At 43.1% G+C, this 17,269-nt stretch overlaps 2 protein-coding genes across 6 annotated transcripts; both read right to left on the minus strand.

Annotated features, from left to right (window-relative positions):
• Positions 1-4,948: 4,948 nt before the first annotated feature.
• On the minus strand, positions 4,949-9,977 carry znf512 (zinc finger protein 512). 2 transcript variants are annotated; one of them, XM_061704818.1, is made up of 7 exons: positions 9,771-9,977; positions 8,580-8,647; positions 8,112-8,455; positions 7,912-8,040; positions 7,525-7,672; positions 5,502-5,588; positions 4,949-5,027 (listed from the first exon to the last, which is right to left on the minus strand). In XM_061704818.1, exons 2-6 carry the CDS (start codon positions 8,603-8,605, stop codon positions 5,534-5,536), a joined length of 702 nt encoding a protein of 233 aa, XP_061560802.1. In that variant the 5' UTR covers positions 8,606-8,647; positions 9,771-9,977; the 3' UTR covers positions 4,949-5,027; positions 5,502-5,533. The 2 variants fall into 2 exon arrangements, with proteins under 2 accessions (XP_061560802.1, XP_061560801.1); XM_061704817.1 differs by lacking the exon at positions 4,949-5,027 and adding an exon at positions 5,330-5,420.
• A 335-nt stretch (positions 9,978-10,312) lies between these two features.
• On the minus strand, positions 10,313-16,006 carry LOC133417353 (tigger transposable element-derived protein 1-like). 4 transcript variants are annotated; one of them, XM_061705082.1, is made up of 4 exons: positions 15,786-16,006; positions 12,703-15,014; positions 11,797-11,858; positions 10,313-11,515 (listed from the first exon to the last, which is right to left on the minus strand). In XM_061705082.1, the coding sequence occupies exon 2, from the start codon at positions 15,007-15,009 to the stop codon at positions 13,183-13,185; it is 1,827 nt and encodes a 608-aa protein (XP_061561066.1). In that variant the 5' UTR covers positions 15,010-15,014; positions 15,786-16,006; the 3' UTR covers positions 10,313-11,515; positions 11,797-11,858; positions 12,703-13,182. The 4 variants fall into 4 exon arrangements, with proteins under 4 accessions (XP_061561066.1, XP_061561065.1, XP_061561067.1 ...); XM_061705081.1 differs by having other exon boundaries at positions 12,703-15,876; positions 15,955-16,005; XM_061705083.1 differs by having other exon boundaries at positions 15,955-16,003.
• Between the last annotated feature and the right edge of the window lie 1,263 nt (positions 16,007-17,269).

Here is a 17,269-nt window from a genome sequence, read left to right on the forward strand (position 1 = left end):
GATAGTTCAGTGCACTTGTGGAACGACTCTCTTACTTTGTGTTACTAGTACATAATTGAACCTTACAAGTAAACGACTGTGCTGCTTTTAGTGCACCGTGCTTGCTTTTAGAATGCTTAACCAATAAAGTAAGATTAGATTGGATATTGAATAAATGTTTACGTTTTTTTATTTTCAATCTGGGCCCTGGCCTTTCAGTTTGCAGTTTGCATGTTTTCGCCGAGTACTCCAGTTTCCTCCCGCATTCCAAAAATAAGCAAATTGTGAATAGTTATTTGTGCCCAGCAGTTGGCAACAAGTTCAGGTCTCTCGCCCAAAGTCAGCTGTTAATGGATGGATGGATAATTAAACAGCATTTGCATTATGACTTTATGCTTTCATTTGATGGACATTGTGCTGCTCCTCCTGGTGTACGCACCTTTGGCCAGCAGGGGGCAGTATAATAAATGACAGTCACAACTAGGCTGCAGTAATATTAGTTGTTTTTCACATATATATTACAATGAGAATTGTTACATTGTCTGATTGCATCCGGTGCTGCACTGTTTGTGTTCAAATAGCTGCCATTTAAAGGTTTATAACTACCGTGACATAGATGCTAGTCTGGGGTTTTGCATTGCGTGTTAGCATTAAGCTAGCAAAGGCAAAGTTGTGTGGTTTGGTTAAATGCACATGTCATTTTCTTGGTTTTAGGTTTACTTTTACGGTAACGCAACTCGCAACGCAAGGCAAAAAATGTACTCGTGTCTCCGGAAACTTGTTGGATCACTCTTAAGTCGAGGTAGCACTGTATGAAGCATACATACTGAAGATGATTTGTCACCGGCTTTAAACTGCAGGGCGAGCTCAACAGTGCATTCCATCAAAAGTACTGTACAGTCAATTAAAAGACACGAATCAGAGTCATTTCATATGGCCTGATATTAAGAGGAAACTTTGACCAAGCGGTACAATAAAAAACAGATGTTCTTCTTAATTAATAACCTGGTATTAAACAGAAGCACATACGACAGGTTGAAGTGTTTAATGACATGTTTGAACACGGCTGCTATGATGGAAAAGTGTCACACGGTGTGCAGAAAACAAGCACTTGCACAGTAAACGACACACTTATTAGGCTACTAAGTGTGTAACTAGCTACACATGTATGTGGACATTTTCTTGTGTGCTTGTGTGTTTCATAAGGCCATGGCTGAAGGTAAACGCGTGAATCCACATTTTGTGGCATTTTTGTTTGGCGGTGTGTCATTATATTTTCTGTAATGTAAAATATTTGACTTGGCTCAAAAAAAAAAAAAAAAGATTGGGAAACACTGTCCCGGTGTCAGAAAAATAGATTTCTTTGCACTTATAAAATGGATTCGATGTTAATTGTGAAATCACAAAATCTTTTGTTGTAGTACGAGGATAAGAACGTTAGACCTTGTTCCTTTCTCTCCATGTGTTATCACTTAGCTGTGAGACAAAGCAAAATGTCGTGTGTATGTATGACCTTGCCTAAGGAGAAATAGGCAGACACTTAATACAAAAGCAGCCATCAGGTTGAATTTAAGTAGTCTCCTTGCATGCAAGTTTTGAGTAAATTCTCATTATTCTCAAAGTGCTTTTCCTGTCTCTTGTTTACTAAAGGGCTGACATTTACACCTAGAGAGATGGGTGATACAAATTTGCAGTTTGCCTTTTAATGTTAGATGTTTTAAGTCCAATGACGGTTTTATTGATAGCACTAAAGTCATGTCTGACACAGGCACACATACTGTAATAACATGTTCAACTTCTAGCTAAAATATTTTATAGTAAGTGAACACAATAGGTTACATACATAGAAAACACACACATTAACTACACTTGTTGCGCATATAACAATCTCTCACCTTTTCTGTTCCTCTGGACTTTTCAGGCCAGTTTTTGTCTGTCGGACGCCTGTGCGTGGAACTCCCACCCGTCCAAGCGTCTCTGATTCCACTGGACCATTGGTCTTTGCTGGCCACATTGCTCGAGGCCGTCCTTGTGTCTCACTTCGCGCTCCCTTCGGTTCCCCTCTGCCATTTTGTCAGCGTCCTCCATCTCAATGGGGGCTTGCTCGGCCCTCACGTCCAGCCACGCGGGGCCGGGCGGACGCTCCACAGGGTTGCACAAAAGCCTGGGCGGTCGCTGCATCTGGTAGTCAGGATGATGATGATGATGGTGGTGGTGGTGGTGGTGGGGGTCCATGATGCGTTGCCCCTCACGGTGGACCGTCTCTCTGGGCTGCTTTTTCAGGAACTTCACGGAAGCCTTTTTGTTGGTCACAAACCATTCCTGGAGCACAAAACCATAAATCCCGACCACGATGCGGATGTCAGTTTGCTTAGAAGTTGTGTGGGAATGCTGAGAGATGACGTCACCCAGCTAGAATGCCAGCTGTGTGAAACCGAACATCTGAATGAATATATCGAACAATCCAAGAAAATAGGGAAAATTTGGAGTTCAACCTAAAAAAAAAAAAAAATAAATAAATAAAAAAATGCCTCAAAAGTGTCAAAAGTTGAGCTACAACCGTGCATATTGGTCAATAATATATCACAACTGTGTGGAAAAAAAACAAAAAAACAATTATCAATCAAGGACATTTAGTCGAATCTCCATCCCTAATTGACACGTCGCATCATATTACAGTACGTCGCTTTAAACTTCTCCGAATGAATAGTCATCCTCAACATATTGTACGTGAAGAGGTCACATTGTGTGTTTAGATCTTGCCGTGGAAAAAGCCCAGTGCTTTAGGTGCGTCTGTTGTTACCTGCGAATGCGTGGCGTTGATGTGATATTTCACACCGCTCTCCGAGTGAAACTCTTTGCCGCAGATCAGACATCGGTACTTTCCCGCCTGAAAATCGCCCTGCAGGGGAATGGCACGCGCGATTATCCCTCGTTTGTTCATTACGGTGGCAAGAATGTGGACATTTTTTCTTTGTTTCTCAGAACGAAAAGACAACATTCAGATATACGAAGGCGCTGACGCACCCGAGTACACAGTCCCAGGTGAGACTTCAGTCCAGATACGCTAGTGTATGTGCACCCACAACCCTGAAACACAAATGACAATACAAACTGAGAGGCTACATTTTATTTATTTTTGTCAAATTAAACAACCAAGTTAAGATTTTGTGATCTATTTCAGAAAATACATGTCAGTAAGCGAGCCCTTCTCAATTTTGACCAATTGTGATGTCACATTTCATCTAATTTGCATAATCCTGCCTCAACACCGAGTTTCTCTGCCCATGACTTGGAAGCAAAATTGGGCCAAGGTCCAGGACCACTTTTAACTCATTCACTGCTGTGGGCATTTACATGCGGCAACTGGAATCCAACCATTTACCGCCATCGACGTATATATTCGTCAAGTATGCTTTTCAACGGGCAGGCATGGAAGAGGGTCTTGCCCAACTTGTCTGTGAAATTCAGGTTTGTAAAGCACTGTAATGACTAACTGATCCCTGTAGAGGGCAGTTGCATAACTTTGGATTTGAGATCAGGCGGAGCTTTGGAGTAGAAGATAAAGATTGGGCGGTGAATCTTGGCTTGTCACGTCGATTATGAGGGAGAAAAATGCACGGACGTTGGTAGTCGGACAAGTTTAGGCCCCTGGCAGTCGTACAGAGTATATGAAAGTATAAACCTGTGTATGTGTCACAGTAGTAGAAGAAAGTGTGTCAGCATTGTGAGAAATGATGCAGTTTGAGGAGTGAATGAGGAATTTCATATAGAAAAGACACTGATGTTCAACTCAAGTAGTGGTGAAAAAAAATAGGTCTCATGGCACGTATATTAGTTTTATTTCCATAAATAAATTATTATTTCGCCACCAAAAGCCCCTTCTCAGTCTTGTTTTTGTTGGTTTATAGTTTGAGGTGTCACACAAGAAAAAAATATGAGTCTGTTTGCTTGACATTTCACAAAAAGCTTATTTTCTCCACTTTTTGACACTCACTTTATGGTTAAATTACCAAGTGATCTGAAAAGTTGGTAAATGTAGCGCCAAAGTTACCGACACTGAGTCGCCCTAGGTCTACCCCGGTCGTCATGGTAACGAAAGATGTACAGAGCCTCCCCTCCGAACTGAGTGATTCATGACAAGTGATCTCAGAAAAACTTTTAGAACTTTAGCAATAAAGACAGGAAATGCCAAACAATTTCAGAATAAAAGTGTATGTGACCTGGTTGGGACAGTGGACCTTCCTATGCAGCTTCACTTCGTTCTTCCACTTCCTCAGCAGCTCCTGGCTGAAGGCAGGCAGGCCGGGACGCGAGTACTTCAACTGAAGGCGAGACAGCTCATTTAAAACAAACGACAGTGGAGACCCACTATTTGCTAACGATAGGGTGCGAGCCCTGCAGCAAATAGCCCCCCCAAAAAACTAAACCACAATGTTTAGAATTGCTCATATTAATTTCAACTGTTAATATAACACAAACAATAATCCCCAAAACCCTTAAACTAATTGAAAACTCATCTGAAAATATTACTTAAAAATAAATAGCTTACAAATGACTTCATTTCAGCAGAACAAAAATATATACATGCACGTGTAAACTTCTGTGAACAACTCAAGCTAAACCTTTTTTGTTGACTTTCCAGGGACCTTAACTGCACTTGATTGTCAAGATCGCACTCTTGCCTTTTTGTCGTCGGGCACCAAGTCGGACTGAAAGTTCCTCTTGGGCCGGTCGTTGGATGGCTCCTTGTTGGCCATCTCCGCCATGTGGAAGTTGGCCAGCAGCGCCGAGGCTCGCTGAACTCTGCCGCCGGCCGTCCTCTCCGCCTCGGCCTGGCTCGGGACCTCCGCCGCCTCGCCCTGGTGCGCCGGACCCGTGGGGGCGTGCTCGGACTTGACGTGGTAGTCCAGGCCGGCTTTGGACTTGTACGTTTTCCCGCAGTGTAAACAACTGAGGAGCATCTTGTCCAGCTCCGCCTGCTCCTTGCCGCACTTCTTCATGTGGTACATGTATCCCATAATGCTGCTGAACGCCGCCGTACAGCCCTGAAAAACATGCCATAGGTCAGTAAGTAATAAAGTCAAAATTTTATGTGATAAAAACTTAAAGGAAAAAAGTTTCAAAGCTTTGGTATCAGGAGAAATGAGGCAACTCTCAGAAGGAAAAAAAGAAAACTTGTATTGAACAACATCATCATCATTTGTTTTTTTGTAAAAGCAAAGAGGAAAACAATAGATTTAAATCAGAAATCAGATTTAACTTTAAGGCCATATAAGCCAGCCCTACCGCCAGGGTACAACTCCTATTTCCCAGCAGCCACGAACGCAGCACACTTTTACCTTTTTGGAGCACTTGACCTTGCCCAACTGCTTCAGAATTTTCCTTAGTTTGTCTTTGACAGCGCGTTGGCCCAGGTCCTGGGTGTCTTCCACTGACGGCTGACAGCGGGGGGGGGGCAACGTTTCGAAACAATTTCTAATGCTGAACAATGACAAGCTTTTCTTCGCCTCGGCGCTTACCGGGTTGCTGTGGTCGGCCATGACGTGATACTTCATCCCCGTGGAAGACTTGAGCTGCTTCCCGCAGTGTTGGCACGTAAACGCTTGCTGCAAGACACATCAGTGAACAACATCTAGATGGCAGGAAGTTCAATTACTTGTGTACAACCTCAATTCCAATGAAGTTTGGACGTTGTGTTAAACATAAATAAAAACAGAATACAATGACTTGCAAATCATGTTCGATATATATATATATATATATATATATATATTTAATTGAATACACTACAAAGACAAAATATGAAATATTCAAACTGATCAACTTTATTGTTTTTCGCAAATAATCATTAACTTAGAATTTTATGGCTGCAACAACGTTCCAAAAAAGCTGGGACAGGGGGCAAAAAAGACTTAGAACGTTGAGGAATGCTCATCAAACACCTGTTTGGAACATCCCTCAGGCTACTTGGGAACAGGTGGGTGCCATAATTGGGTATAAAAGGAGCTTCCCTGGATTGTTCATTCAAAAGCAAAAATGGGACGAGGTTTACCTCTTTGTGAACAAATGCGTGAGAAAATAGTTGAACAGTTAAGGACAATGTTCCTCAACGTACAATTGCGAAGAATTTAGGGATTTCATCATCTATGGTCCATAATATCATCAAAAGGTTCAGAGAATCTGAAGAAATCACTGCATGTAAGCGGCAAGGCCGAAAATCAACATTGAATGCCCGTGACCTTCGATCCCTCAGGCGGCACTGCGTCAAAAACTGACATCGATGTGGAAAGGATATCACCACATGGGCTCAGGAACACTTCAGAAAACCAATGCCAGTAAATACAGTTCGGCGCTACATCCGTAAGTGTAACTTGAAACTCTACTATGCAAAGCAAAAGCCAGAAATGCTGCTGGCTTCTTTGGGCCCGAACTCCTCTAAGATGGACTGATGCAAAGTGGAAAAGTGTTCTGTGGTCCGACGAGTCCACATTTCAAATTGTTTTTGGAAATTGTGGACGTGGTGTCCTCTGGGGCAAAGAGGGAAAGAACCATCCGGACTGTTATGGACGCAAAGTTCAAAAGCCAGCATCTGTGATGGCATGGGGCTGTGTTAGTGCCAATGGCATGGGTAACTTACACATCTGTGAAGGCACCATTAATGCTGAAAGGTACATACAGGTTTTGGAGAAACCTATGCTGCCATCCAAGCAACATCTTTTTCATGGACGCCCCTGCTTATTTCAGCAAGACAATGCCAAACCACATTCTGCATGTGTTACAACAGCTTGGCTTTGTAGTAAAAGAGTGCGGGTACTAGACTGGCCTGCCTGCAGTCCAGACCTGTCTCCCATTGAAAATGTGTGGCGCATTATGAAGCGTAAAATACGACAACGGAGACTTGACTGTTGAACAGCTGAAGCTGTACATCAAGCAAGAATGGAAAATAATTCCACCTACAAAGCTTCCAAAATTAGTGTCCTCAGTTACCAAACGTTTATTGAATGTTGTTCAAAGAAAAGGTGATGTAACACAGCGGTAAACATGACCCTGTCCCAGCTTTCTTGGAACGTGTTGCAGCCATCAAATTCTAAGTTAATGATTATTTGCTAAAAACAATCAAGTTGATCAGTTTGAACATTAAATATCTTGTCTTTGTAGTGTATTCAATGAAATATAGGTCGAACATGATTTGCAAATCATTGTATTCTGTTTTTATATATGTTTAACACAACGTCCCAACTTCATTGGAATTGGGGTTGTACTTACAGTATGTACCTGTTCCTGCTAGTCTAACAGAATAATAGCTTTAGGTTCAACTAAACAGGCCGGCATTTCAAACTGAGAAAGTCAATTTGTGAGTAAATTTCACGTCTTTTTGCTTGATCACTTCTGAGTTCTTTAAAAGAATGATATACAGTACATCTTACAAATACTGCCTGGGTATATGAACTCATGAGCACGTCTGTCAATGTATGCATGTGCATGTTTTGATGGACTATTCATTAAACAGTGTTACATTTTATCGTCAAATTCTAACACAACTGTTGGACGTGAGTGGTGCTGACCACGCTGCAGTTGTCCATGTGCTTCTTGAGACCTTCCACCGTCTTCCTGCTCACACTTTTACATTTGGGACACTTCGCTCGGCCTCTGGCGACGATCTGGAGCTGCCAACGCTCCTCCTGGCTTCCTGTGTTAAAAATGACAACAATTTAGTCCTAAAAAGAGATGCAGGAAATGTCATCTAGAAGCTTCTTCGGTATCAGGAGTACAAACGCAAATCCCACAGGAGAAGAAAATAAAAAGCAAAACTTGTCTTGAATAATGTGATTGTCATTTGCCTTCAAAAATGGGAAATCTGATTTTAATGATGCAAAATAAAAAAGTGAGTGTGAGATTTTATTTGAAGGCCATATCACCCAGACCTACCTGGGGCGAAGGTGCGAGGCTCCTTCTTACTGAAGGTCACTGGTGGCTTCTTCTCCTCTTCCTCACCAGGCTGAAGCATGGAAATGTCTGCGTTGTTTTGGACACCACCAACGTTTGCTACTTCAGTACCTGTAGCGTTTGAACAGCCATTCAGTATTTTCCATTGACAAAACAGAATATGAATAATTCACAACAATTACCAGGCCTGCAGAAGACGTTTCTGCAAAAGTTCCAAGTCCGCTCTGGTTCTGAAGCGCGACCACTGAAGGCCTGATGCTGGCGTCTGTCCTCGTCCCTGCCTGTTGTGACTGTCCACATATGCTGCTGACTGGAGTGTCCTGCTCCGTCTGTCCAGAGCCACTCCTGTGCCGGTTGTACATTTGGAGTCCAGGAGTGGGCACCTCGGTCCTGAGGCTGGAAGGTTCCTCTGCTGTGAGGCCACATGTCCTTCAACAACAGTCTGGGAGGAAGCCTGGCACCCTTGGCCAGACCAGAGCAGCTGCTGCTTGGATAATCAATGGAGACGCTTTGAAGGTCCTGGTACCTGATCCAGATATCACACTGATGATGTAAAAGCCTCAAAAACTCAAGTATCAGATAAGATACATTTGGTCTTATTGTGTTTTAAAAATGTATATTCTCCTCTGCAATTCAGATTGACTTCTTACCTTCTTCCACCGTAACTTCTCTTCATCTTAACAGCTTCTTGGACTTGTTGACGCTCACCATCATTGCTCTTAAAAAAAAAAAAAAAAAAAAAAGACGAGATCTGACATTCCGAAGCAAAAAGTTGACATTTTCTAAACTAAAACAGGCGACGCTACGAGCACTTACCAGACACGCATTTCTAATATTTTGCTTACTTTATTTAATTGCACCAGCATCTATCTCAAGTTTTGATCCCAAGTGGACTTCATTGATAGATACAAGAAGTTGAGAAAATGTGGACTAGGTTTGTGTTTTCCCCTGTGAAACGTTTCAACATTTCATCACAACGGGACAACTGTTTCAACACTCAGCTTCAGGGTGACGTGGCGGCTTTAGAGCGCCTCGTTGTCCACCAGGAGTGTGCGCACATCATGCAAAGAAAGGCAAATAAGCGAGGAGGGGGACTTTTTTTTTTTTTTTTAATAAATATAAAGTCCAACTGGACAGGAGGCGTGTGGGTGGACCAGGGCTTCAAAATGGCATGGCCACTTTAGAGCGCCTCGTTGCAGGTTGTAGAAGTGGTATTTGATTCACAGTTGAGTGGGGCGTGGTTTCAGGGCATTCAGCGGACACGCCCACAGCGTTTGGGAGCAGAGAGCCGCTTGATTTTTCACCATTTTTAACCCTCTTCACTTGACTAATTTTGTAATCATCGAAATATGGCAGGGTTGTGAATAACACTCTTCTCTGCAGTGTGTCAAATTTAGAAGGAATTTATTTTCATATTACTTTGTACACTGGGTTCCCCAATTCTTTCATACAAAATTGGAAGCATACAATTTTCCTTGCATCTTCTTGATAAGATGAACAATTCAGGTGTGTCCCAATACTTTCGCCCAGTCCATCCATCGGTAGAAAACTTTTAATTGGCCACGACATTCAATTAAAGCATGCGGCCATCAGTTACTATATTATACACCGGGTAAGATGTTTTAAAGCAATATAATATGAACATCTTGAACGGATGTTTATTTTATTTCTGAGCAAAGCATGTGTTGCGTTTGCGTGTTCATGTTCCATGTCGTGATGGACAACACTCAAGATCTTTAAATGTACATTATTAACATTAACGTGAACCTGGACAGCGTAAAGCTAACACATAAAAGGGCTACACTGATTTAAGGAGACAAGACAAGGTGTGAGCTGCTTACTTTAAACAATCTGCCATTGTTGTTGTTTTCGAGGGGGGAGCCTCGAAGCAGCCCAGCGGCCTCCAGTAGCCCGTCGCCGGCCGCCAGGCCAGGGCATCCACTAAGAGGCGGACGAAACCCGACCAGGCGGTTCCGGTTCCGACGAGGTCGAAGATGAGCTCGGAAAAGACGCGGCGAACGGTTCGCTGCGTGGTGAGTTCACGTACACAGCGATGGAACGCCCTCTCTCGCTGCATCTCCCGCCGCCTTCACGGACTGTAGGAATTGTCCGTACCGTCGTTTCAACGTGAAGGAAACACGGCGAATTGACACTTCATCAATACAATATACTAGATTTCATTCAGTTCAAATTCTTATTTAATATATAGATGACAGAAAGAAGATTAATAGGGGAGCTTCAGCAAATCACAGAGAGAGAAAAAAAAAAACAGAAAATATGCAGTGATTAGGAGCTGTATTGAACAATTTCATGCACTCCATACTGGTGAACAAAATTTTTCACTGAATTGTAAATATAATATATTCAAACATTTTACCCCATGAGAAATAAAGTCAAGGCCTTTTCAACCGTTTTTTTTTTACCAACACGGCGCCCCGACGCAAACTTGTCCATATTTGGCACTGGTTGCTTAGCAACTGAACAGGGAGTAGCCTGGTGTCTTTTCCCACTGGTTTGAACGTGAAGTCGTTGTAACGGATAGCCCTCGCTTTGCCTTTGAATGAATGGCTGGGCCGAGGGCGTGTTGTGCTAAGTGCAATGAAACAGGGCGTTTACATTTTGTACTTGCTACATAAGGGCAATGCGCTGCGGTGGTGGCACACGAGGTGGGCGTTTGCCACCGTGGTTGACATGCTCATATTAAAATAATTTTAATTCGGGCGCAGTGCCGCTGTGACAACACACAATGCATCCAATAGGAGAGATGGTGACTTAATTGGTAATTTGAGTGTGACAAGGCATTTTTTTAAAAAAAAAAATCAGTTTATTTGAAAGGGGACAATGCAATTTCATAAAACACATGAAATACACATGGTTAAAAAAGCCAAAATGCTAGTTTTCATCTGTAGTCCCCTGGCCATGATGTAAAAAAGCAGTAAAATACATCTACAAGACAATATAATACAGGATACATAAAGACTTACTATACTATTAAGAGAGAATAAAACCACAAATCATTTGATCATAACAAAAAAACATCATAACATACTTGTCTTTTAGTGTTGGCAGCTATAGGTGTTAACTAACCACATTTTCAGTTTTTTTTGTGAAGGCCTTGTGTGTTGTAAGCAGTTTAACCTCCTCGGGTACTGAGTTCCCCTCACCAGCGCTCCTCACTGACCAGGCTGACTTAGTGAAAGTGTTCTTGCGCAGAGGAAGGAGACAGTCACCTCTGACGGAGCCTCGAGTGACACGCTCAGAGCCGTTTCTTTGGCTGATGAACTCAGCCAGAGGAGCTGTTTGCATTTGCATTTTTTCTCCATTAACAAGTATGTCGGGGTCAGGTGATACTCTATTTGTTTTAGTGAAATACATGTGTGCAAATACATATGAAGACGCTCAGTCTTAACAGCAGCAGTGGTACTAATAGTAGTAGTTAGTTTTATATGCTAAAGTACCGTCCTTTACTATAAGCAGGACGACTGCTAATAATATAATGACGAAAAATTATGATTGTTATCATCCATTGTTTTAGATGATGCTGGAAAGTGATAGCGAAGGTGGTGCAGGTCCCGGTTCAGATGCCCTGCAAAACATGAAAAACATTTATCCTTGTTCATTAGTCAAAACGTTGTCCTGATTTCATCAAGAATATTATAGGAACCTTTAAAAAAATGACTCCCAATACAGCTGCTATGTTCTGAATGGTTCACTTATTCTCTACTCCCTAATCACTATACGGTGGACTTTCTAAATAATGATGTAGTCCACTCATTTATATAAGAATCTCTACATGTAGATTAGGGAGAAGAGAATGAGGGAACGATTTCAAAGACAGCCCTGATATTAAAGACCACATGAACATACATGAGTGTGGAGTTTGCAGGAAGTTCTCTACAGGTCCACTCCAATCTGGAACATCTTCAAATCTTTAAAGAAACAAAGTCAATCCATCAGTATTTCCTCTTTAATTCCATTATAGCAGAGATTTTCAAAGGGTGGTACGCAGGCTCCCTCTAGTGGTACACAAGCAAATCACTAATTCAATGTTGAAACTGCGCACATTAGTGCTTTTAACAATTTTTTAATCCAGTAAATTGCATTTAAGTACAGTTCAAAGTACAACACTTTTGCTTATCTTTAAGAACAATTTGCATTTTAATTGACTTTTATGCACAACACATTTTAAATGACTCAATCAATTAATTCAATACAGTACATAAGTCCAATACACATTTTTTCTTTTGGAACGGTTTGTTCTCATTCATTTAGGTACAGCTAAGAAAACAAGCAATACATTTAATTGAATTGTTATTTAGGCAGTTTTTATTTCCCAATATTTAAGCAGTGCTAATGTTGAAACTGTGCACAATGTTAGTGGCGTAAACTTTAACCAGTGGAGTACAATTTTTACTTTTTGAGTAGCATTTAAAAAAAAATACAGCTCAGTTTAAATACAGCTCAGTTTAATTAACATTTTAAGTACATTTGCATGTAATATTATTTTAATATTTGTTTAGGTACACATTTTGTTTATTTGCAATTCATTTGAATTAAAATCATTTAAGTACTTTCATTTTCTTATAATTAAGCGCAATGTGGATGTTCAAACTGTGCAAATGTTACAGCGGCTTACAATAATATTACATATACCTTTTGTGTTGTCATGACGCTGGTACTTGCAGAGCATGAAGTATTTTTTTTGGTGTTACCCCGTGTAAAACAAATCGAGAAGCCCTTATCTGCACGATATGAATAATTCATAAAAATTACCAAGTCTCCAGACAATTCCTCTGTCTCCGCTCCAGATCTTCACCTCTGCTGGAGTAGCAAGTTCGTTCTGGTCCTGAAGAGGCATCCCTGCCAGTGTTGGAGGCCTCATCCTGGTCCCCATCCCTGCCTGCAAACTACTGCGCTCGTGAACGGAGCATCCAGCTCCGTCACTGCAGGAGTCATGACTTTGATCCTGAGGCTGGGAAGTCCTTCAACGACAGTCTGGTTGGAGTCACTGACTCCTGGTCTTTCTCAGTGCCTGGATAATCTGGTCTCTGATAGAAGCTTAAGTCCAGCGTACAGTGGACACCTCAGACGGCAAACACAATCCCTTCCACGAGGCTCTTGGACCTTTCAATAGTTCCCACTTTAAAAATAAACCTTTTAAATTCTGTTTTAGAGATAATATTCTTAACAATCATGTAAGTGACACACATGATGATGATGATTATGATAAAGGGGAAGTGGAGAGGAGGGATGTCACTCCACAGAAGGCGAGTCCTCTCCCGTAAAGGCTTGATCCAAGTCACCTTCCAGCGCACAGTCCTTCCTTCTCCTCTTAACTCCGCTGATGGAGGCTTGAAGCTCACTACCGCTGCTGCTGCTTCCACAACTGGCTTCTTCTTTGGAGAAGATGCTGTCCAAAGCCGCTTGCCTCTTGCGACTTTTCAGGATGCCTCGGAAGTGCTCGACCACGTTGCCGTCGAACAGGTTGATGTTCCTCTTCACCACGGCGACACTCGGGTGCCACTTGGCCACCAGACTCTGCGTCTTGGCCCAGTAGCCCAGCATCTCCTTGATTTCCGCGGTGGGAATTTTGTCGTTCCAGCCGGCGTCTTCCTCCTCGGAGGACGCGTCCTCGGGAAGGCCTTGCTGCTGGACGTCCTGCAGGTGGTCGGTGGAGAGCATCAGGGTGTGCTCTTCCACTAGCTCCTCCACGTCGTCGCTGTCTACCTCCAGGCCCATGAACTTGCCCAGGGACACGATCTCGTCCACCACGTCCGTTTCCAGAGCGGGGTCGGGTTCAAAGCCTTCGAAAAACCTGGGCACCATGGAGGCTGGCCACAGCTTCCTCCAGGACAACTGCACCGTCCTCTTGGTGACCTGTTCCCAGGCTTTCTCCAAGACGGTCAAGCAGTGGAGGATGTTGAAGTGGTCTTTCCAAAATTCTCTCAAGGTGAGATTGGTCTCCATGGTCACCTCAAAGCACCGTTGGAAAAGTGCCTTTGTGTAGAGCTTCTTGAAGTTGGAGATGAGCTGCTGGTCCATGGGCTGGAGCAGAGGTGTGGTGTTGGGCGGCAAAAACTTGACCGTGATGAAGTCGTGGTCACTGCTCCAATCTTCTCCCAACCCCGATGGCTGAGCCACCGCGGCGTCCAGGACCAGAAGGGCCCTGAGTGGAAGATTCTTCTCCGTCAGGTATTCCGCCACGCTGGGAGTAAACACCTCCTGGAACCACTCAGTAAAGAACTGCCTAGTGACCAGCGCTTTGGGATTGGACCTCCACATAACGCTGAGCTTGTTTTTCTGCACATTGTTCTTTTTAAAGGCTCTCGGGGTTTCCGAGTGGTACACCAGCAGAGGTTTGACTTTGCAGTCCCCGCTTGCGTTAGCACACAGCAGTAGAGTCAGCCTGTCTTTCATGGGCTTATGTCCTGGCAGGCTTTTCTCTTCCCGTGTAATGTACGTTCTCTTGGGCATCTTCTTCCAAAAGAGTCCCGTCTCATCGCAGTTGAACACTTGCTGGGGTAGAAAGCCTTCGCTCCCCACAAACGACTGAAACTCCTCCGCAAATTTCTTGGCACCTTCTTTATCGGCACGCAGGGTCTCCCTCTTCCGGACCACGTAGCGGATCCCGCTTCTCTTTTTAAAGTTTTCAAACCAGCCCCTGCTCGCCTTGAAGTCGTCCGCGCTGTCCCCGGGGCTGTCGCGAGTCAGGTCGCTGTACAGCTGCCGGGCGCGCTCGCAAATGATAGGCTCCGACACTTTTTCACCCCTCGCCTGCCTCTCGGTGACCCACTTAAGTAGAAGTTTCTCCACATCTTCCATTCGATAAGGTCTCCTGCTTGTAAGCGTTTTTACTCCTTTTGCCACATCGGCAGCTTTGATGGCTTCTTTCTTTTTCAAAATGGTGGATATGGTGGACTTGGCCATGTTGTACTGAGCGGCCAGGTCGGACACCCTTGTACCGCTTTCAAACTTGGCAATAAGTTCTTTTTTTAGTTCTATGGTCCTCATTATGTTTGTTCGCTTCGGCTTATTACGAACCGAACTCTTTTGGGGAGGCATTTTGAAGAAGCTGTCCATCACAACTGAACAATTACGAAAAAAATAAAATCGTTTATTTTACACCACTTCCGCGTTGAAATGACGTCACTTCAATGTGCTATACTATTGGCTGTTCGGAAAATAAAGATGGACGCCTCCGCGCTCAGTAAACATTCGGGCATAACCAACAATAAAATCTAACGTTATTCATAAATAATTAAGCACATGCTTTCGAAATGTCACGCCTTAACATTAACATATTTAACAATGCGGAGAGCTTTTCCACATTTTGCTAAATAACGAACAACGAGGGCTTTTTTGTTTTTTGCTGGTCTCCAGCACGAAATAAATACTTGACCTGCCCCCACAGACGTAAACAACCAATATCGAACATTCTCAATGAAGATAGAAGCACATACTTTCGAAATTCAACGGCTCGAACATTCATTTACTCTACTATGCGGAGGGCTCCCCCCCCCCCCCCCCCACATTTTGATAGCAAACGACTAACAATAGCTGTTTTTTCTTTCTTTTCTTTTTTTACTAGCCCTTAAACACGCCAACTTTCTGGTCCAAAATCGCCAAACGTAGCAAACCCACTGTTTACATCACTTCTATTTAAACATGATAAGTGTTAAAATAGCGTGACACGTAAAGGGCATCTCTTTTAACGGGTGGAGATGTTTTGCGTTAGCGACTGTGCCGTAGACTATATAGCGATGTGCTTAACATAATACATGGCAAAGCGACAATGAAACAAATGGTAAGATAGCCTCCATGCTGTGATGATTTAACGGGCTTCTACTATAACTTACGTTCATTACGCCACCGAGTTCCACGCGGACAGTTAACTACTCGTAACGAAAATCAGTTGTACTGTGTCCCACCAGCAGAACGTCTCATTTCCTGCAGCAATAATTTTTCAATCAAATCACAGAATACCAAGGATGACTTGTCAACGTGATAATATGAAAAATATCTTACTGTTATATTGTTGCAGCGCACACTGCTATTTTTGTTCTTCTTCTCCGTCTGTTTCCTACTTGCGTCATGGTGCTGGACAAACGCAATTTAGGAACATTACCGCCCCCCGACGGATAAAGTGTATATCGCAGGGGTTACTGTCTTATTTTACAGTCTGTTTTGCCCCCTATCATGTCATGTTCTTATATATTTATATAATTCCAAGGACTCACAAATGTATGTGGGTAAACAATATGTTATGGGCCAATGAAACCAACTTTGAACTTATTGGCTTGTTTGGTCCAAATACAACAATGCTCATCACCAAAAGAACGTCGTCCCTACAGAGTAGCATGGTGGTCATGAAACTTGGGCCTTAGGCAAGGTGGAAGGAATTATGAACAGTTCCAAATAGCAATCAGTGTTTAAGCAAAACCTTCAGGCTTCTGCTAGAAAGCAAAAAAGAAAAAGAAAAAAAAGTCAGAAAACGCCTACTAAAACATCATAACTTTATTTGGGGTTAATCAATGAATGTGGACAGTGTAGTGCAGAGGGTAAGTGTACGGCCTGCAACCGGATATTTGGTGGCGGTCGGTTATATGCACTGTTCATATACCGTATCAATAAATAGTTCCTATTGTCAATGTTTAGGAAAACAAAACAACAATAAAAAAATAAAATAAAACGCCGGTAGTGTTGGTGAAGTGAACTATAAATGAATCAATACATACTTGCGATACGAACAGCAGGAATGGTAGTCTGCAGCGTTGTTTATAACTGTACATGTATCAATAAATCATCGATAACCGTCTTTCTTCTTTTTCCTGCTAATGTTCACATGATGACAGCGCTGCACTTAGCTGTGGATGAGGAGGAGTGGGCGGTGGGATTAGTTAACACGGGAGGAGGGGGGGGGTGTTATGAGTGGACGGGTGGGGGGTTAAGGTCACGCCCCTGGCCTAAAAAGGCCAAAGCGAATAGCAGCCGCTCTAAGAATAACTCAAGCGCCACACAAACAGGACATGAATGTGCACCGGTGCGGACTGGAAAGTTTCACCAAGCAATCCGGATCAAATGCGCTTGTGAATGAATTGTGGTTCAGAAACGGAGTCACGCCGCACGAAGTTGTAAGAGCAGCTGAAAAGGGACGAGGTGATTTCTGTCTCACCCCCTTCGCCGTCGTCCTCCGCCGATCTAAATCTGTCGGGTCGGAGGTGGGGCGGGTTTTCTCCGTCTAGCCCCACTTTGGACCCTCAGCCAGCCGGACCACCTTCCTTGTGTGTTCGTCATTGACTTTTCTTTTTTTTTGGGGGGGGGGAGGACACTTTGGGAATAA

This window comes from Phycodurus eques, chromosome 18 (assembly GCF_024500275.1).
Source record: "Phycodurus eques isolate BA_2022a chromosome 18, UOR_Pequ_1.1, whole genome shotgun sequence".
In the NCBI taxonomy this organism is placed as follows: domain Eukaryota; kingdom Metazoa; phylum Chordata; class Actinopteri; order Syngnathiformes; family Syngnathidae; genus Phycodurus; species Phycodurus eques.

Coding starts and splice junctions, on each gene's coding strand:
- LOC133417353 (XM_061705082.1), bottom strand. CDS start 15,009: ATGGACAGCTTCTTCAAAATGCCTCCCCAAAAGAGTTCGGTTCGTAAT.
- znf512 (XM_061704818.1), bottom strand. CDS start 8,605: ATGAAGAGAAGTTACGGTGGAAGAAG. Junction 8,041..8,111: donor AAACGTCTTCTGCAGGCCTG/GTAATTGTTGTG, acceptor CAAACGCTACAG/GTACTGAAGTAGCAAACGTT. Junction 5,589..7,524: donor AGCACCACTCACGTCCAACA/GTTGTGTTAGAA, acceptor TGTGTCTTGCAG/CAAGCGTTTACGTGCCAACA.